The sequence below is a fragment of the Littorina saxatilis genome, linkage group LG9, assembly GCF_037325665.1.
Source record: "Littorina saxatilis isolate snail1 linkage group LG9, US_GU_Lsax_2.0, whole genome shotgun sequence".
NCBI lineage: Eukaryota > Metazoa > Mollusca > Gastropoda > Littorinimorpha > Littorinidae > Littorina > Littorina saxatilis.
The window spans coordinates 5,087,830-5,105,277 of record NC_090253.1 but is presented as its reverse complement, the minus strand read 5'-3'; the positions used below and the strand labels follow the sequence as shown (position 1 = coordinate 5,105,277).

General features: G+C 43.9%; 2 protein-coding genes and 1 long non-coding RNA gene across 3 annotated transcripts in view; 2 read left to right on the top strand and 1 right to left on the bottom strand.

The window, feature by feature from the left end:
* The window catches only part of LOC138975132 (trace amine-associated receptor 13c-like), a 49,139-nt gene extending 34,286 nt beyond the window's left edge, over positions 1 to 14,853 (top strand). The window contains exons 2-5 of the mRNA XM_070347794.1: positions 1,857 to 2,068; positions 5,632 to 5,826; positions 8,926 to 9,461; positions 9,795 to 14,853. Coding sequence (XP_070203895.1) covers positions 1,979 to 2,068; positions 5,632 to 5,826; positions 8,926 to 9,461; positions 9,795 to 10,440 — 1,467 coding nt within the window. The 5' untranslated portion in view covers positions 1,857 to 1,978 and the 3' untranslated portion in view covers positions 10,441 to 14,853. The remainder of the gene's footprint in view (positions 1 to 1,856; positions 2,069 to 5,631; positions 5,827 to 8,925; positions 9,462 to 9,794) is intronic.
* The window catches only part of LOC138975133 (protein MTO1 homolog, mitochondrial-like), a 131,126-nt gene that overhangs the window by 99,584 nt on the left and 14,094 nt on the right, over positions 1 to 17,448 (bottom strand). The window lies entirely within an intron of this gene.
* The window catches only part of LOC138975131 (uncharacterized), a 3,398-nt gene continuing 908 nt past the window's right edge, over positions 14,959 to 17,448 (top strand). The window contains exons 1-2 of the long non-coding RNA XR_011458518.1: positions 14,959 to 16,400; positions 16,475 to 17,448. The exon at positions 16,475 to 17,448 is cut by the window's right edge and continues 908 nt beyond it. This is a non-coding gene — a long non-coding RNA (uncharacterized lncRNA). The remainder of the gene's footprint in view (positions 16,401 to 16,474) is intronic.

The following is a 17,448-nucleotide window of genomic DNA, read 5'->3' as shown; positions in this document are numbered from 1 at the left end:
ACGTAAAACCTCCCGCTGGCCGTCACAGCCCCGCTTAGACTTGTCCATACTTGTACAACAACCAAACGTCTCAAACGCGACCTTCCAACTTGTCCGGAAAAAAATCGGTCGTGAAATGGATGGTGTCGCTATTCGGAGGTCATTTACTGTGCAAGAGGCATCAATGCCAAAGTATTCGGTCGGAAAACAGGGGTTTTTTTGTTTTGTTTATTTGTTGCTTAACGTCCAGCCGACTACGCAGAGCCATATCAGGACGAGGAAGGGGGGGATGAAGGGGGCCACTTGTCAAGCGATTCCTGTTTACAAATGCACTAACCCATTACTTGTGTCCCAGCAGGCTTTAGTAAAACTAAATTAATACCTACTGGAAGATTACCAGTTTCCAGTATGTTAAAATAGGCTTAACCTATCTACTGCTGGACTTACATCAGAACACTAACAGATTAAACTATACATGAATCGCGAGACAAGCGGCAAGAGAAGAGATTTTTGGAAAAAAAATACAGGTGAATGAGCAAGAAGGCAGAAAAAAGAAAAGAATTCATGAAGAAAAAGAGAGCATGACAGGAAAGAGGAACCAAAAATCTACCTAACAGCAAACTAGAAAGCTCCTGCGGTTCCAAAAACAGGAGGGGCCTTTAATTTCATAACCGCAGTGCCCCACTGCGGGAGGAAAACAGGGGGTGTTCTTGGGGGTTTTACTGTACACTACTCGTACAGTCTTTCTTTTAATGTATCTATTCTGGTACTTTCTTACAAAGAAAACATTATTTACGGCAGCGTGCGCAGTAAGTAAGTAAGCAAGTATGTAAGTTAGTAAGTCCAAAAACAAAGAGACTAGCTGCCAACGTTCCAAAATTCAGAATCAAAAAACAAGAAAGGTAATTTGTTGAAACGTTTATTATTGACAAAAAAACACAAATTGTAACGTATTGTTTTGTCAATAACAAACGTTCCAACAAATTACCTTTCTTGGTGTTTTTTATTCTTAGTAAGAAAGTACTTAAGTACGTTAATACGTAAGTAAATAAGTAAGTAAGTAAGAAACCGTACTCTAAACGCAATAAAAACCTGGATTCAACGATGACATTGACCCAAATTGAACCAATCACATTGCAAGCATCCTGTATTAGCCCTCATGCAACAACAAACCACATGATGAGGGTCGTCAATTCACTCACGCAGAAACCTTATTTCTGTAAAGGCTTTATTCTTCGTCGAATAGGAATAAGGGAATGTTATGCTCCGTGTACAGCTTGTTTTTATTATCAGCTTTCGGGTCTAAATCGAGTTCGGCAGTGTTTTATTTTCAAATAATGCAATAGTTGCGTCAGCTTCCTGACACGAGAGGCTTTCAGGAAATCTCTCTGTCTCTGTCTCTGTCTGTGTCTCTCTGTCTGTCTGTCTGTCTGTCTGTCTGTCTGTCTGTCTGTCTGTCTGTCTGTCTGTCTGTCTGTCTGTCTGTCTGTCTGTCTGTCTGTCTGTCTCTCTCTCTCTCTCTCTCTCTCTCTCTCTCTCTCTCTCTCTCTCTCTCTCTCTCTCTCTCTCTCTCTCTCTCTCTCTCTCCGTTTATCTTTTTTTCTGAAATTGACAATGAGAAAGTTAATGAGAACCACAACGAACACGCTACAGATACAGTAGTACAAGTAGCGGACAGTGGTGTTTGATGTGGTTATGGGCTGTTAATGATGATGATGCTGATTCTATTACTGGTGCTGATGATAATAATGCAGATGATAATGATGACGACGACGACGATGACGGCGATTTTCAATTCGGCACTCCTTTCATCTTTAATTTCATTTTATCACCCACATACTCATAAACAACTCTCCTTTCTTTCTCTTTTCCAACAGACGACAAAACGAGTAAGAAAGACTTCCGCCAAAAACCGTCATGACAAAACCAGCACCACCACAAGGACGACTGTCACTGCCGTTGCTGCCTAGCCCTACCCCTCGTTCCTCCCCATCACACAATGATGCCCAACGGCTCTCTCGCCACCAACAGCGACAACGGCGCCAGCTTTGTGCCTGCTGATGAGCATGGTCCTGCCTATCAACATCAGGTATTGATGAAGGGAGGGGGGGGAGTATTTGGGGTGGGTGGGGAGGGGAGGGGTGGGGGGTGGGGGCTCGGGTTGGGATGTGGAGAAAGGTGGAGAGGACAGATTAAGAGGGTATGCACAGAGAGCGAAAGAGTTGAGTTGAAAGGGTGAGGGACCTGTAGAAGAGAGGTGTGTGTGTGTGTGTGTGTGTGTTCGAGAGTGTGTGTATGTGTGTGTGTGTGTGTGTGTGTGTGTGTGTGTTCGAGAGTGTGTGTATGTGTGTGTGTGTGTGTGTGTGTGTGTGTGTGTGTGTGTGTGTTCGAGAGTATGTGTGTGGTGTGTATGTGCGTGTGTGTGTGTGTTCGAGAGTATGTGTGTGTATATGTGTGTGTGTGTGTTCCGCCTTGCCTCTTTGCCTCATCATCTCTTTCTGCCGTCCGCCATCCCCCCTCCCCTCTCTCTCTCTCTCTCTCTCTCTCACACACACTCTCACACAGACCCCCCCACACACACACATACACACATAGAAAGCACACGGCGATTAGAGCAGAGGAACGGGGAAGGGGAGTGGGAGGGGACGGAGACGGGGAAGGGGGGGGGGGGGGGGCCTAGGTGGAAGAAGCAATCAGGATGGACAGCTGATCGCACGCTGGACGGAGCGAAGGACTGCTCCCGCCTATCAGTGATGGACAAAATAACCACAGCTGCACCTTCCCCCCTTATTATTCCTGTCAAGGTGAAGGCTTCGAGCGACACCCGTAGGAGATGAAGGAGAGGGGGGGGGGGGGGGGTTGGGGGTGGACGGTAGACGGGAAGAAAATGGGAGTGCAAGGAAGAGAAATAGAGAGATAGAGAGACGGAATGAAACTAAGTGACGCTGTTTCGGAGTGGGGGGAGGGGGGGAGGGGGGGGGGAGAGAAATAGAGAGAAAAGACCAATGAAAGTGAAGGGACGATGTGGAATAGTTTTACAGGAGGGGATGGGGGGTGGGGGGTAGGGGGTGGCCTTGAGACGGAAAGAAACCGGGAGTACAGGGAAGAGAAATAGAAAGTTGAGATAGAGAGAGCAACTAAAGTGAAGAGACGATGTTCGGAAATAACTGTGTCAAGTTTGTATGGGCTGTGAAAGAGTGACCCCTTTGCCTTGCATGATGAAGGTCGTCAACACACTGAGCCTGCAAGCCTGCAATGTCACCTGTAGTTTGTCTAAGTGTTTGCATGATGAAGGTCGTCAACACACTGAGCCTGCAAACCTACAATGTCACCTGTAGTTTGTCTAAGTGTTTGCATGATGAAGGTCGTCAACACACTGAGCCTGCAAGCCTACAATGTCACCTGTAGTTTGTCTAAGTGTTTGCATGATGAAGGTCGTCAACACACTGAGCCTGCAAGCCTGCAATGTCACCTGTAGTTTGTCTAAGTGTTTGCATGATGAAGGTCGTCAACACACTGAGCCTGCAAGCCTACAATGTCACCTGTAGTTTGTCTAAGTGTTTGCATGATGAAGGTCGTCAACACACTGAGCCTGCAAGCCTACAATGTCACCTGTAGTTTGTCTGAGTGTTTGCATGATGAAGGTCGTCAACACACTGAGCCTGCAAGCCTGCAATGTCACCTGTAGTTTGTCTAAGTGTTTGCATGATGAAGGTCGTCAACACACTGAGCCTGCAAGCCTACAATGTCACCTGTAGTTTGCCTAAGTGTTTGCATGGAAAAACAAGGGAAAGTGAATCTTCCAAAACCCATTACAAAAAAAACCAGTTATTTCCGGAATCGTCTTTTGTTCAACTTTGACCAAATTGCGTTCGTTGCTGAGAAATCTTCTCTTCGGAGAAATTAGGATGAAATTACAAGACGTCTCCTTTATACATGCCTGTTTTTAAGATCTTGTCATACAATCTTGAAGAAGGCTGTTTGTCGCTGCCAAAATATTGATAAAGAAAGGTCTTAATTACCTGGTAACTGCATGCTGTGTCCTCTTTTGGTTTAAAAATTAGGATGATTTCAGGGTGCTCCATTTTTGTCTGTACTATATTCTCTCTCCCTATGCGTCTCCCGAGTTTGTCTTGTGTTCAACTTTTACCAAATTGCGTTTGTTGCAAAGAAATCTTCTCTTCGGAGAAGTAATGATGATTTCAGGATGCTCAATTTTCGACTGTACATGTACTATAATATTCTCTCTCCCTATTCGTCTCCCGAGTTCGTCTTTTGTTCAACTTTTACCAAATTGCGTTTGTTGCAAAGAAATCTTCTCTTCGGAGAAGTAATGATGATTTCAGGATGCTCAATTTTCGACTGTACATGTACTATAATATTCTCTCTCCCTGCTCGTCTCCCGAGTTCGTCTTTTGTTCAACTTTTACCAAATTGCGTTTGTTGCAAAGAAATCTTCTCTTCGGAGAAGTAATGATGATTTCAGGATGCTCAATGTTCGACTGTACATGTACTATAATATTCTCTCTCCCTACTCGTCTCCCGAGTTCGTCTTTTGTTCAACTTTTACCAAATTGCGTTTGTTGCAAAGAAATCTTCTCTTCGGAGAAGTAATGATGATTTCAGGATGCTCAATTTTCGACTGTACATGTACTATAATATTCTCTCTCCCTATTCGTCTCCCGAGTTCGTCTTTTGTTCAACTTTTACCAAATTGCGTTTGTTGCAAAGAAATCTTCTCTTCGGAGAAGTAATGATGATTTCAGGATGCTCAATTTTCGACTGTACATGTACTATAATATTCTCTCTCCCTGCTCGTCTCCCGAGTTCGTCTTTTGTTCAACTTTTACCAAATTGCGTTTGTTGCAAAGAAATCTTCTCTTCGGAGAAGTAATGATGATTTCAGGATGCTCAATGTTCGACTGTACAAGTCATGTACTATAATATTCTCTCTCCCTACTCGTCTCCCGAGTTCGTCTTTTGTTCAACTTTTACCAAATTGCGTTTGTTGCAAAGAAATCTTCTCTTCGGAGAAGTAATGATGATTTCAGGATGCTCAATTTTCGACTGTACATGTACTATAATATTCTCTCTCCCTACTCGTCTCCCGAGTTCGTCTTTTGTTCAACTTTTACCAAATTGCGTTTGTTGCAAAGAAATCTTCTCTTCGGAGAAGTTATGATGATTTCAGGATGCTCAATTTTCGTTTGTACTATATTCTCTCACCCTATGCGTCAACAGGGATCTAAACGAAGACAGACAGTATTCTCTAGATTTGAACAGGACTTTTTTTTTCACAGTACACTCGTTCATTGAACGTTCAGGCCGCTTTGGGCAAACCAGAATCAATGCTCCACAAGCCGGACAACAACTTTAATTGCTGCACATCTCCTACCCATCCCTCGTCTTTTTACTCCTCTTCTTCCCCTCATTCCTTCCTTTTACTGTCTTTCTTTATAATGATTATGCAACGTTTATTATCTTATTACTAGATTTGGTTTAGACGATATGTTCAGCCGTTACCGCCTTACGCTGTACTGTCCATGCGGGAACAGCACTATACGCGTCTAGCTTGTTGCTGTTACCTGTGTATGTTGGATACATGTCATGATTTTAACTTTTGTTAAAATAAACTTATGTTTAACCCAACAGAGATCTATCGAGGAAGGGCAGAGTGGCGCCATGGCTTCCGACCTGCAGCGACAAGAGGCGTACTACCTGTTCTTCATGGGGGCTGTGGGCATTAGCCTCAACCTGCTGGTGGTCGTCACCGTCCTCCTCCGGCGTACCTTACGCAAGATGACCTCTGCCTTCCTCATCCACGCCTGCTTCCTCAACCTCCTCAAGGTAGGTTACAAATGAAATATACAAGGTGGGTGGGTGGTGTGTTTTTTAAACCTCTGAGGGTAAGTGCAAGGCAAGATATACAATTTTTTCCCCTAAACCTCCTCAGGGTAAGTGTCAGACGAAATATACAGGTCATCCTCAGCCTCCTCAAGGTAAGTGTCAGACGAAATATACAGGTCTTCCTCAACCTCCTCAAGGTAAGTGTCAGACGAAATATACAGGTCATCCTCAACCTCCTCAAGGTAAGTGTCAGACGAAATATACAGGTCTTCCTCAACCTCCTCAAGGTAAGTGCAAGATTGAAGTATTCAAGGTGTTTTCCTCCGAAAGCGGCGTATGGCTGCCTAAATTGCGGGGTAAAAACTGTCATACGCGTAAAAATCCACTCGTGTGAAAACACGTGTGTACGTGGGAGTGTCAGCCCTGAACGCAGAAGAAGAAGAAGACAAGGTTTTTTTTCTAAACTACTCTGGGTAAGCGCAAGACGAAATATGCATTTTTGTCTTACCCTCCTCAGGCTAAGAGTAAGACGAGATATATCGGGCTTTTACCTAAACCCTCTCAGTGTAAGGGTAAGACGAGATACAGGTTTCTTTTCCTAAACCTACCCAAGGTAAGTGCAAGACAAAATATGCATTTTTTTCTAACCCTCCTCAGGCAAAGTGTAAGACAAACTATGCAGTTTCTTTCTAAACCTCCTCAGGGAAAGCGTCAGAGGAAATAATCAGAATTGTGACCCTCCACCACGAAATGAGTCGCATGTCACCTCGCGCGGTTCTGCGCTAGGCTTGATATAAGTCCGGAGAGAGTCTGGTAACAGTGTGAGGATCACCTTAGTCACAGGCTTTTAACTCAAACATTTTTCGCTCTTTTCTAAAACGGTTTTCACCACTGGATAGAGCATAAAAAACTCTTTAGGAAAATGTAAAACTATGAAAATCATGCAAAGGTGACATGCGACTCATACCGTGGTGGAGGGTCACTTATTATTTATACAAGGTTTTGTTTTCTAACCCTCCTCAGGCTAAGTGTAAGATGAGATATGCCGGGTTTTTTCCTGAACCTCCTCATGGTACAGTCGAGACCGGATGTAAGAAAGTCGTCGGGACCCACTTTTTGTCTTTCATACATCCGGTCTTTACTAAATCCGGTTAACCGGATGTATGAAAATATTGTGGATTGACTTTCATACATCCGGCCACGCGTCTGTTACTTGATAAAAGTTGGGTTTTTTTCATATCATTTTTGTATTTATTTGTTTTTTTATGTTTAAATGTTTTGATACATATCCTTGTTAGAAGAAAAGGTTTGTGAATAACAAGTGGAAAAGTACATGTACTTACATACACTGACACAGTCAGGACAACCGATAGAAAGAGCAACTGTTTGTGTAAGGAACTTTTCTGCTTTGCATAAGGCCGTGCACTCTCCGCCCCCCCCCCCCCCCCCCGCCCCCCGCCCCCCGTCCCTCTGTGTGTGTGTGTGCGCGTACGTGCGTGCGCTCGCGCGCACGTGTATGTGTGTGTGTGTGTGTGTGTGTATGTGTGTTTGTGTGTGGCTCAACTGTATTGCTGAGAGCTCCGTGCCCGCTTGCTCGTCGTCACAGTATCGCCGCTTCTTGCCTGAGCAAGAGTTTGTTCTTGTCTTTCATGATGTTCGACAGCGTTGGCAGGGGGACACCTAAATCAATGGCCATCTGTGTTCGGGGTTTGTGTGGACTGTCCTCTACTGCCTTTATGATTTTAAGGCGCCCAGACAATGTCAACACTCTACGTTTGCCTGTAGCTTTCGCTTTGCGGTCCGCCATTTTGCAAGTTCGAGTCGCTATGGAAGGGAAATTACTCTTACCACACTTTGGTGACTTGGGTCTACTTTCGTTTTCTTACAACCGGTCTTGCAACAACGCATTTGTGCTGCTCGGGACCAGAGATTTGCTTTCATACAACCGGACTTTTCTACATCCGATTTTCATACAACCGGAAAATTCTAAGTAATAACAAAGAGTAGCTCCTTAACCTTCTCGTGTAAGCGCGAGAGGCAGAAGACGTCTCCTTTATGCATGCACTTCTTTAACATCTCATCAAGGCAATAAAGAGGAACACAGAACCTCTATATGGTAAATCCAAAAACAAAGAGACTGCCAACGTTCCAAAATTCAGAATAAAAAAACAAGAATGGTAGTTTGTTGGAACGTTTGTTATTGACAAAACATTCACAGATATTTCGACCCAACGGTCTTTTAAGTGAACAGACAAACAAATATTCACACAACACTTATCTTGATAGTTCTGTCAGTTTACGTCCACTCGTCAGGAAGCCGAGCGAAATTTTGTCAATAACAAACGTTCCAACAACCTACCTTTCTTGTTTTTTGATTCTCTATATGGTAATCACGACAGGAACAAAACGTCACCAAAATAAGAGCGAAAAATAACCTCATCCTTTGTCGTCCATTCCTAAACCTCCTTAGCACTGAGATGAGGGAATACGCTCCCACTTATCTAAGTTTACAGAGCTCACTCCCCTTTGTTTTTGATTTTGTGTGTGTGTGTGTGTGTGTGGTGGGAATCAGTTAAATTTCTTCTGAGATATTAGGGCTTACAAACGTAGCTGTCTTATTTTACATTCTTAATATTCCCCTTTGTTATTAAATTAACTCGCATTCTTTCCGCTGTCCCGTCGGCATACTGGACTCTGTCCTGGCGTCAACCTACTGAAACATCTCATGCTTGGAGCTTGAAGTGTACAACATTCATCCTTCTCGTTGTGCATTTGAATAGTTGCTGAGTTATACATGTAGTTCTTCCTTCACTCCAGGCAGCAAACAGTATCCCATCCGGCGCCAACCTACTGACAGATCTCTCGCTTACAGCTTTAAGTATATAGCATTCTCGTTCTTTCTTCTCTCCAGGCAGCGTCCTGCATCCCGTTCGACGTCAACCTGCTGAAAGATCTCTCGCTTACAGCTTTAAGTATATAGCATTTTCGTTCTTTCTTCTCTCCAGGCAGCGTCCTGCATCCCCTTCGGCGTCAACCTGCTGAAAGATCTCTCGCTTACAGCTTTAAGTATATAGCATTCTCGTTCTTTCTTCTCTCCAGGCAGCATACTGCATCCCGTTCGGCGTCAACTTGCTGACGTACGAGCCCCAGAAGCCGGGAGAGACGACGACGACGCCGCCGCCGGACTGCAGCTTCGAGGGGTCGTCCTACGTGGTGATTGTCACTACCTCGGCCTTCAACATGGTGGCCATGATCTGCGCCGAGGCCTACACCTTCGGCGAGAACAACGTGGGCGGCAAGTCGCGCGGCTCGTGTTGCTGCGTCATGTTCGGCGTGCTCATGGTCTACATCTGCGCGCTCGTGCTCCACCTCGGGCCCACCCTCATCGGCGGCAACTTCGAGTACAACGCGGAGATCGGGAACTGCTCCTTCGCCCTGGGCAAGGTGACTGGGTATATAGCCAACGTGATGTGGATCGCCATCGTGACGCTGAGCCTGGTGGCCGTGGCGCACTTCCTATGCAAGATGTACAAGGAGATTCAGAAGAACCAGCCAAACCGGGTGTCCATGCTGGTCCGGTCGTCCATCACTATTATGGACGACGTGGATGCTAAGCGGAACAGCTGTTCCCTTAGGTAAGCATGACATGTACTTGGTGTATATATGGGAGTAGGTGGTGGAAGCGGGGCGGGGGGGGTTGTTGATAGTTATAATGAACAAAGAAACCCCGTAGAACAAGCCTGACTAGGGTGTCCAATGTGGTAGAAAGAGAGATGAACCTGCTTTGTGAACTGGTGGATCTCTCTCTCTCTGTCTGTCTCTCTCTGTCTGTCTCTCTCTGTCTGTCTCTCTCTCTCTCTCTCTCTCTCTCTCTCTCTCTCTCTCTCTCTCTCTCTCTCTCTCTCTCTCTCTCTCTCTCCTCTCCACCCCCCGTACTCGCACCCAACTTTTTACTGTCTGGTTTGCAGGGTGATGGTGAAGGAAGCCAGCCACCGCGCCAAGATCTTCGTCATCACGGTGGCCGCCTACGTGCTGAGCTGGTACCCGCTCTTCCTGCTCATGATCATCGACATGAACTTCAAGGTGTCGCCCAAGGTGTACCAGGCCTTCAGCTTCATCGCCTGGACGCAGGGCACCATCGAGCCCATCATCTACATCTGCTTCGACCGCCAGCTCAACCTGCTGGCGCGCTGGGTGTACTGCGATCGCTACAAGCAGTACGATTCCAACACCCTGGCCTATCTCATGGCCTCCAACCGAGGTCCTGTGCCCGGGGAAGACCACCTGCCCAACGCATACCGGGCGGACGGGGTTCCCGGCACGGCCGGCCAAAACTCAATCAGCTATCGCGGAGCCGCAGCCTTCCCTTACCACGATGATGAGGATGACGATATGTCTGACGGCAGGATGGGACACCCGTCGCATATGGGGGGTCATGTGCCTGTGACACCCGCGTCCACGTCTGCGGTGGTGGTGGGAGAGGTTGACGAAGCGATGGAGCCGTTGTACGGAAACCAGCGGCTCCCCAAAGTGCAGACGGGGGCCTACAGGGGTTCCCAGCACGAGGTGACGGCTAACCTGGAGTCCAGGGTGCCCAACGAAGTCAGCTATTGACGAAGAGGCAGGCTTCTAGACAACTTTGGGCGTGACCTTCCATGCATTGCCACGGCATTATTGCTTTGACGTTTTTCTCTCCCAGTCTCAGTCCGTGTCTGTCTCTCGCTCTCTGACAACACCTGGGTCTGCATGGATCTGGACTCCAACCAGATGATGGCCGTCAGATGTATTGCATACGCTGATTTCGGTTGTACAACTGTGTTGTGACGATAATGTTACATAAAGAGAGAGTCACCGTGTGATGTTCTGGTAACGCCTCCAATCTAAATAAACCAGTTTTGTGACGATTATGTTCCATAAAGAGAGAGTCACCGTGTGATGTTCTGGTAACGCCTCCAATCTAAATAAACCAGTTTTGTGACGATTATGTTCCATAAAGAGAGAGTCACCGTGTGATGTTCTGGTAACGCCTCCAATCTAAATAAACCAGTTTTGTGACGATTATGTTCCATAAAGAGAGAGTCACCGTGTGATGTTCTGGTAACGCCTCCAATCTAAATAAACCAGTTTTGTGACGATTATGTTCCATAAAGAGAGAGTCACCGTGTGATGTTCTGGTAACGCCTCCAATCTAAATAAACCAGTTTTGTGACGATTATGTTCCATAAAGAGAGAGTCACCGTGTGATGTTCTGGTAACGCCTCCAATCTAAATAAACCAGTTTTGTGACGATTATGTTCCAAGAATCGCTGTAAGAGGACTCTGGCTGAGAGGCATCGAGAAAATTACCTTATTTTGTGATATGATCTGATAACGCTTCTCGCGTATCTGAATATCTTACTTGTGTTGTGAGGATAACGAATCAAGCGTTGCTTTCTGGTGACCCTGTCGACTGAATAGGCATCGAGAAATAACCGTATGTTTTGACAATGCCTCAAACGTGAATGCTCGGCACAGCCCAGTGAAATAGCCAGCACAGTGAAATAGCCAGCCCAGTGAAATAGCCAGCCCAGTGAAATAGCCAGCACAGTGACCCAAGGTCATACCAAACGAGGTTGGGAACGTCTAAAACTTGAAACTGAATTGAAAACTCTTGGCATGACAATTTCATTTTGACAACGAATATCTGACAGCAAAGGACCAGTCGGTAGACATGAGCAAAGATGTTGAAATGAAAACGACAGCAAAGCGCAGTGAACACGAAAGGCCTGATGCCACATGTGAGATTCGCAAAGTGCGTTTATCTGAAGAGTGTAAGTGTTCACAGCTTCTGAACCTTGGGTGGTGGAAAGTGATATAAAACTATGTAACACATATCCTGTAATGACTTACTGGCAATGGTGAACCGTGCTCTGCTTGCACCGAACGTTGACAGTAATGACAGAAATGTGAGGTTGACGGTGTTCACAGAGTTCTCAACCACTGACAACCATCCAAACATCCAACACGGAATAATTTATGAAAACATCCAAACTAACGGCACTTATGTCCTTGATAACTATTGTTCTCATTCCTGACAGAGATTACATGAGAACAGCCACAGCCCGACGGTCAGTGTGTTTGACTACATGTACGTGTGTTCTGACACAAAGTGAAACGGCGCTTGCGTCTGAAAGCGTTTGGCCGATTCTCCCTCACGGCGGTATGGATGTTTCAAGAACAAATGAATAAGCATACATTCGTAACGTGGCCACAACTGTATATGTCGTGCCGAAGTCACGGAATTGCCGAATTCGCGGAATCGGCAACATTTTTGCCCATTTCGCGTAATCGGCAAAACGCTGCCCATTACGTGAAATCGGCAGCGTTTTGCCGAAAATGCGTAAAGGCTTCTCAAATTTGCCCATTTTGCGAAATCGGCAGCCACTTTTTGGTTTTAAAGTTCTCAAATGCCTGAGATATCATCACACTTAGACAGCTAGATACTCCAATGGATAGATATTGCAATAATCGATACGTTATGGCAAGTTATTGCAGAAAGTGTAGCTTTCGTGCATTTCCGGAGTTGTGCTCGACACAGACCAACATAAACCATACAAAACATAGCAGGGAGGTAAAGCAATGTTAATGCAATGTTCTGGTGACACAAAAAGTAACAGACTGGCTGTCGCTTTTGCAAAATGGGCAAATTTTAGAGGCCTTTCCGCATTTTCGGCAAAACGCTGCCGATTTCACGTAATGGGCAGCGTTTTAACGATTACGCGAAATGGGCAAAAATGTTGCCGAATCCCCGAATTCGGCAATTCCGTGAATTCGGCACGACATATACACGTATGGTGACTGAACTCTGCAGCGCAATGTACTGGATGAGACGTGTGCATGACTTTCCAGAAAACGACCCCCGGATTTGGACATTGTAATATTTACGATCCTGAAAGTATTAACGGAAAGTGGCTTTGATTTTTTTCGAGAAAGATGAAAGATATTTATTGTAAAGCCGATATGTGTCGAAGAATTGTTCTTGTCTCTAATGATTAAGTACAGGGAAAAGAAGGCATCTTTAAGAAATAAAAATAAAACGTTTGAAGACCTTAATTAATTTTTTTTTATAATAAATTGGGTTTTTTTATTAAAAAATGAAATAAAAACAAAGACCTTAAAGGCAGAGTAAGCCTCCCGTAAACCATCACAGATACGGTCAGGCTTTTACACACAGTAAAAACACCATTTCATTTAAACACTCACCAATTGAGAACATCCTAGGTGCCCTCCGTAAAGAGCGAACAATTTTCAAAGAATTTATTTTTGCGTGGTTTATCTTACCCCTGAGCCATCGTGAACCCGTGTGATCCAGTTTTCCCTTTTCACAATGCAATCGTCATAGTTAGTCATTTGAATGCGACTCGACGTGAGCTCATCTACAATAGCACGGTTTTTTTTATGCACGAAACAACGGCTGTGGTTCACAAGAACTCTAGCGATGGCTTTTGACTGTTGAGAGGAACGGCGATTTGCACTGATAAACCGGCCGTCGTCTGCTACGACCCTTGCGTGACCCTGCTTCCGGGCTTTTCTTTTTTTAAACTTTCACAACTTCGAATTGTTCTGATCTTGTCTTGATGAAAAACGAATTCTTTTATGATTAAAGAATGTTTGTGTAACAAGCTGTCAATTTATTATTTAGATTTTAAAAGTTAGGTCTAGCGCAAAAACGAGGCGCCGTTGTTGTTAACGGAACAAGTCTACGAAAATAAATTCTTTGAAAATGTCTCACGCTCGACAGAAAGCAGCCAGGATGTTCCCGTTCGGTGAGCGTTCAAATGGAAGTATGCTTGTACTGTATTTAGACGCTCGGGGAGCTCTGTGATGGTTTACGGGAGGCTTACTGTGCCTTTAATTTATCTGAAGGTCATGCTGAGAGGCTCCAAATGTAATAGCGAGTTTAGTTTTCCCTCCTGAATTCCAAATCTCTCTATCAGTATTCGGATGCTGAAATGTACAGAAATACACTTTCCAATAACACCATTGTCCAAACATGGAGTCATCTCGAATAAAATGTCGAGGACTGCCATGTCCACAAAAGGATTTCTCAGAGCTTCAGCTCTCATAATTCCCGCAAACAAAGGACATTTCGTTCTGATTCCATGCAAATTGTATTCATTTGTGTTATCTTGAGTGCACATCTTGCATTTCCAAAGAAAACCAGTAAAAAAAAAATTTGCCTTTTTCTTTTCTTTTTTTTTTTTTCTTCTTTTTTTGACGACGACGAATTGCTGTGCAGCGATGGAAGAACTTTTCGTGCGCGGCATTCGAGACAGGCTTTGTTGCGTTTGTGTTTTTGTCACATTGATGAATTTGTTCTGCTTCCAAAGATATTCATGAACGTTTTCAGCCCATTTTTTATCAGAAGCTGTAAAATGAAGATATGTGCCCCAACTTTGCATTTGTGCTGTCAGTGGTTTGCTTTTGCGTGTCTGTTGGGACGAGAATCTATGCATATCAGAAGCAGTATTGTGATATATACGACCGCAACAGACGCGCACAACAGACTCACATGTAGAATCTCTACTGTGTGGATTACCTATATTGACAACCCTGTAACATACTTGTATTTGATTAGTAAACTGTTTGGAGTATAAACTGTTTGGAGTAGTAAATGCATGTCTGATTTTGTTATGCTCGTGTCGAGTACCACACGTTGATACTGCTCTCCTAAAATCATCTGCAGTTTCCTATAGCTCAGGCCAACAACAAGAAATAGTCTGTTTACGGTATCCCGACCGACCCTATTTTTTCGCGCGACCATAGACTTTTTTTTGGCAGTTGGGAAAAAAAATTTTAAAAAAAATTTTTAAATTTAAAAATTAAAAAGTCATTGTTTTTTGGCAAAGTAACTTAAAAATATGTTTTTGTGGAGAAAAATTTTTTTTTTTTTAAAAACGACCTACCGACCCTATCTTTTTTGCCTATGTTACCGTAAACAGACTCTTTTTTTTTTTTGCCTTATTAAACGATGGAAAACGACCTTCTACCCCCAACCTCCCCCCCTCCCCCCCCCCCCTTAACCCTGTTTTAAGATCCCGCAATGGAAGGTACGTATCCCTACCCCCTCCCCCCCCCCCCCCCCCAGCATCCCTTTCCACGCATGTAAGACCTTGCTTCCCCAAATGTGATCCTCCACCACGGAATGAGTCGCATGTCACCTTTGCATGATTTTCATTTTTGTTACATTTTCATAAATAGTTTGTTATGCTCTATCCAGTGGTGAAACCCGTTTTAGAAAAGAGCGAAAACTGTTTGAGTTATAAGCCTGTGACTAAGGTGACCCTCACACTGTTACCAGACACTCCCCGGACTTATATTAAGCCTAGCGCAGAACTGCGCGAGGTGACATGCGACTCATTTCGTGTTGGAGGGTCACAAATGTTCTGTCCATAATGTACAGTGTGATGGTTCACAGTTGTTGTAGTCTTAAAAAGGGTGCAAAACTGTGCTAGTGTACTGCATGAAACATACCTATGATTACAGATAGTATCATCTGTGTGCATATTAATTTTCCTTCTATATATATGTTTTTATTCAGTGCATACTATTTGTAGATTAAATGCTTGGAAGCACCCATTGCGCCAACGGTATGATGATAACATACCTTCAGAGGGAACGTGCTAGTGCTTGAATGAAGCCTGCTATTGATGACTACTTTTAAAAGTTGTAGAATCGATCATATTCTTACACCTCTTCTGAAAATTCATACCTGCGAATCATTTACTGCATCATCACACAAACGCAGATGTATCAGCAATGTACATCCTTACGAATCAGGTTACGAACCCTAACCCTTAAAAACCATAACACACACCCGCGCGCACGCACGCACGCATTCACGCACGCACGCACGCACAGACACTCGCACGCACACACACACACACACACACACACACACACGCACGCACGCACGCACGCACGCACACACACACACACACACACACACACACACACACACACACACACACATTTTTTTGTTAGTGTGCCAATAATCATTCATGTGTGCGTTGTTAAAAAATACGTGGAAACATACACTGTGTGCCTTCTTGAAAACGTCATGAGAATCATTTGTTAGAATGTTTTTAAATAGTTCTTGATTCTTCTTTAGTCGTTTATCATTACATCACCAGGTGTGTGTCCAGTTGGCCGCTGTCAGCGTGAGTTCGTCCCCACGTTCGGCGAGAGATAAATTTATTATTTCTCAGAGTCAACTTTGTGTGCAGACTCTCCTCGGTGTCCGAACACCCCCGTGTGTACACGCAAGCACAAGACCAAGTGCGCACGAAAAAGATCCTGTCATCCATGTCAGAGTTCGGTGGGTTATAGAAACACGAAAATACCCAGCATGCTTCCTCCGAAAGCGGCGTATGGCTGCCTAAATGGCGGGGTAAAAACGGTCATACACGTAAAAGCCGTGGGAGTTTCAGCCCATGAACGAACAAACAAACCAGGTGTGTGCATAAACGTCAATTTGGATCATCACATGTGTGCATAATTGTCACTGACGATTTTGATCTGGTGTGATCATAAAGGTTCATTATTCATGGTGATCATCAGATGTGTGCATAATTGTCACTGACCATTTTGATCTGGTGTGATCATAAAGGTTCATTATTCATGGTGAGTATCATGTGTATGCATAATGGACATTATCCATTTTGATCATCAAGTGTGTGAAACATGATCATCAAGTGTGTGAAACATGATCATCAAGTGTGTGAAACATGATCATCAAGTGTGTGAAACATGATCATCAAGTGTGTGAAACATGATCATCAAGTGTGTGAAACATGATCATCAAGTGTGTGAAACATGATCATCAAGTGTGTGAAACATGATCATTATCGGTTTTATTCATCTTGTGTGTGCATGCTCATTTTCTATCATCATTATCCATTTTGATCATGAGGCGTGTGCAGAATATAGTTATTATCCGGCAGTGACATCAGCCACAGAATTAATGTACCATAAAAAAAAATGACATTGCTTCCTGTGTGATACCAGGGTTATGGTCATTGGGTTTTTTTTGGGTGTTTTTTTGTGGCTTTTGGGTTTTTTAAATACAATAAAAAGTTCACCTCTGCTAGCATGAAAAAAATGTGTATACCTGGTATCACACAGAATGCCATGTAGAATTATCCATGAATAACTGAACGAATGTATCAATCTTATTCTGTCATGTAGTATTATATATATATATATATATATATATATCAGAGATGAAAACTGTTGTATGATGTGCATTCAGATTCCTATTCAACTTGTATATATGCATGCGCAGAAATTTGTTTAGTATTTTTCAACATTGTCATGGTTACAGTGGCGACATTTGTACCAGTGGGTTTGAGGCTCAAAGAAAAAAGAAATGGTCTGTTTGTTGCTGAGTTAAAAGGTTTGGTTTGAATTGCGTTCCAATTTTGATGCATGTATTTGTCCATTTTTTCGGTATTTTGTGTTTTCCTTTGTTCATACCCTGTGAAATGATCTTCTGTGTTTGTTCTCGCTCTTGTTATGATATGCAAGCAACAGTATTTAGTGTTTGAAGTTTGACTTTAGTATAATAAATAAGTTATGTATTTT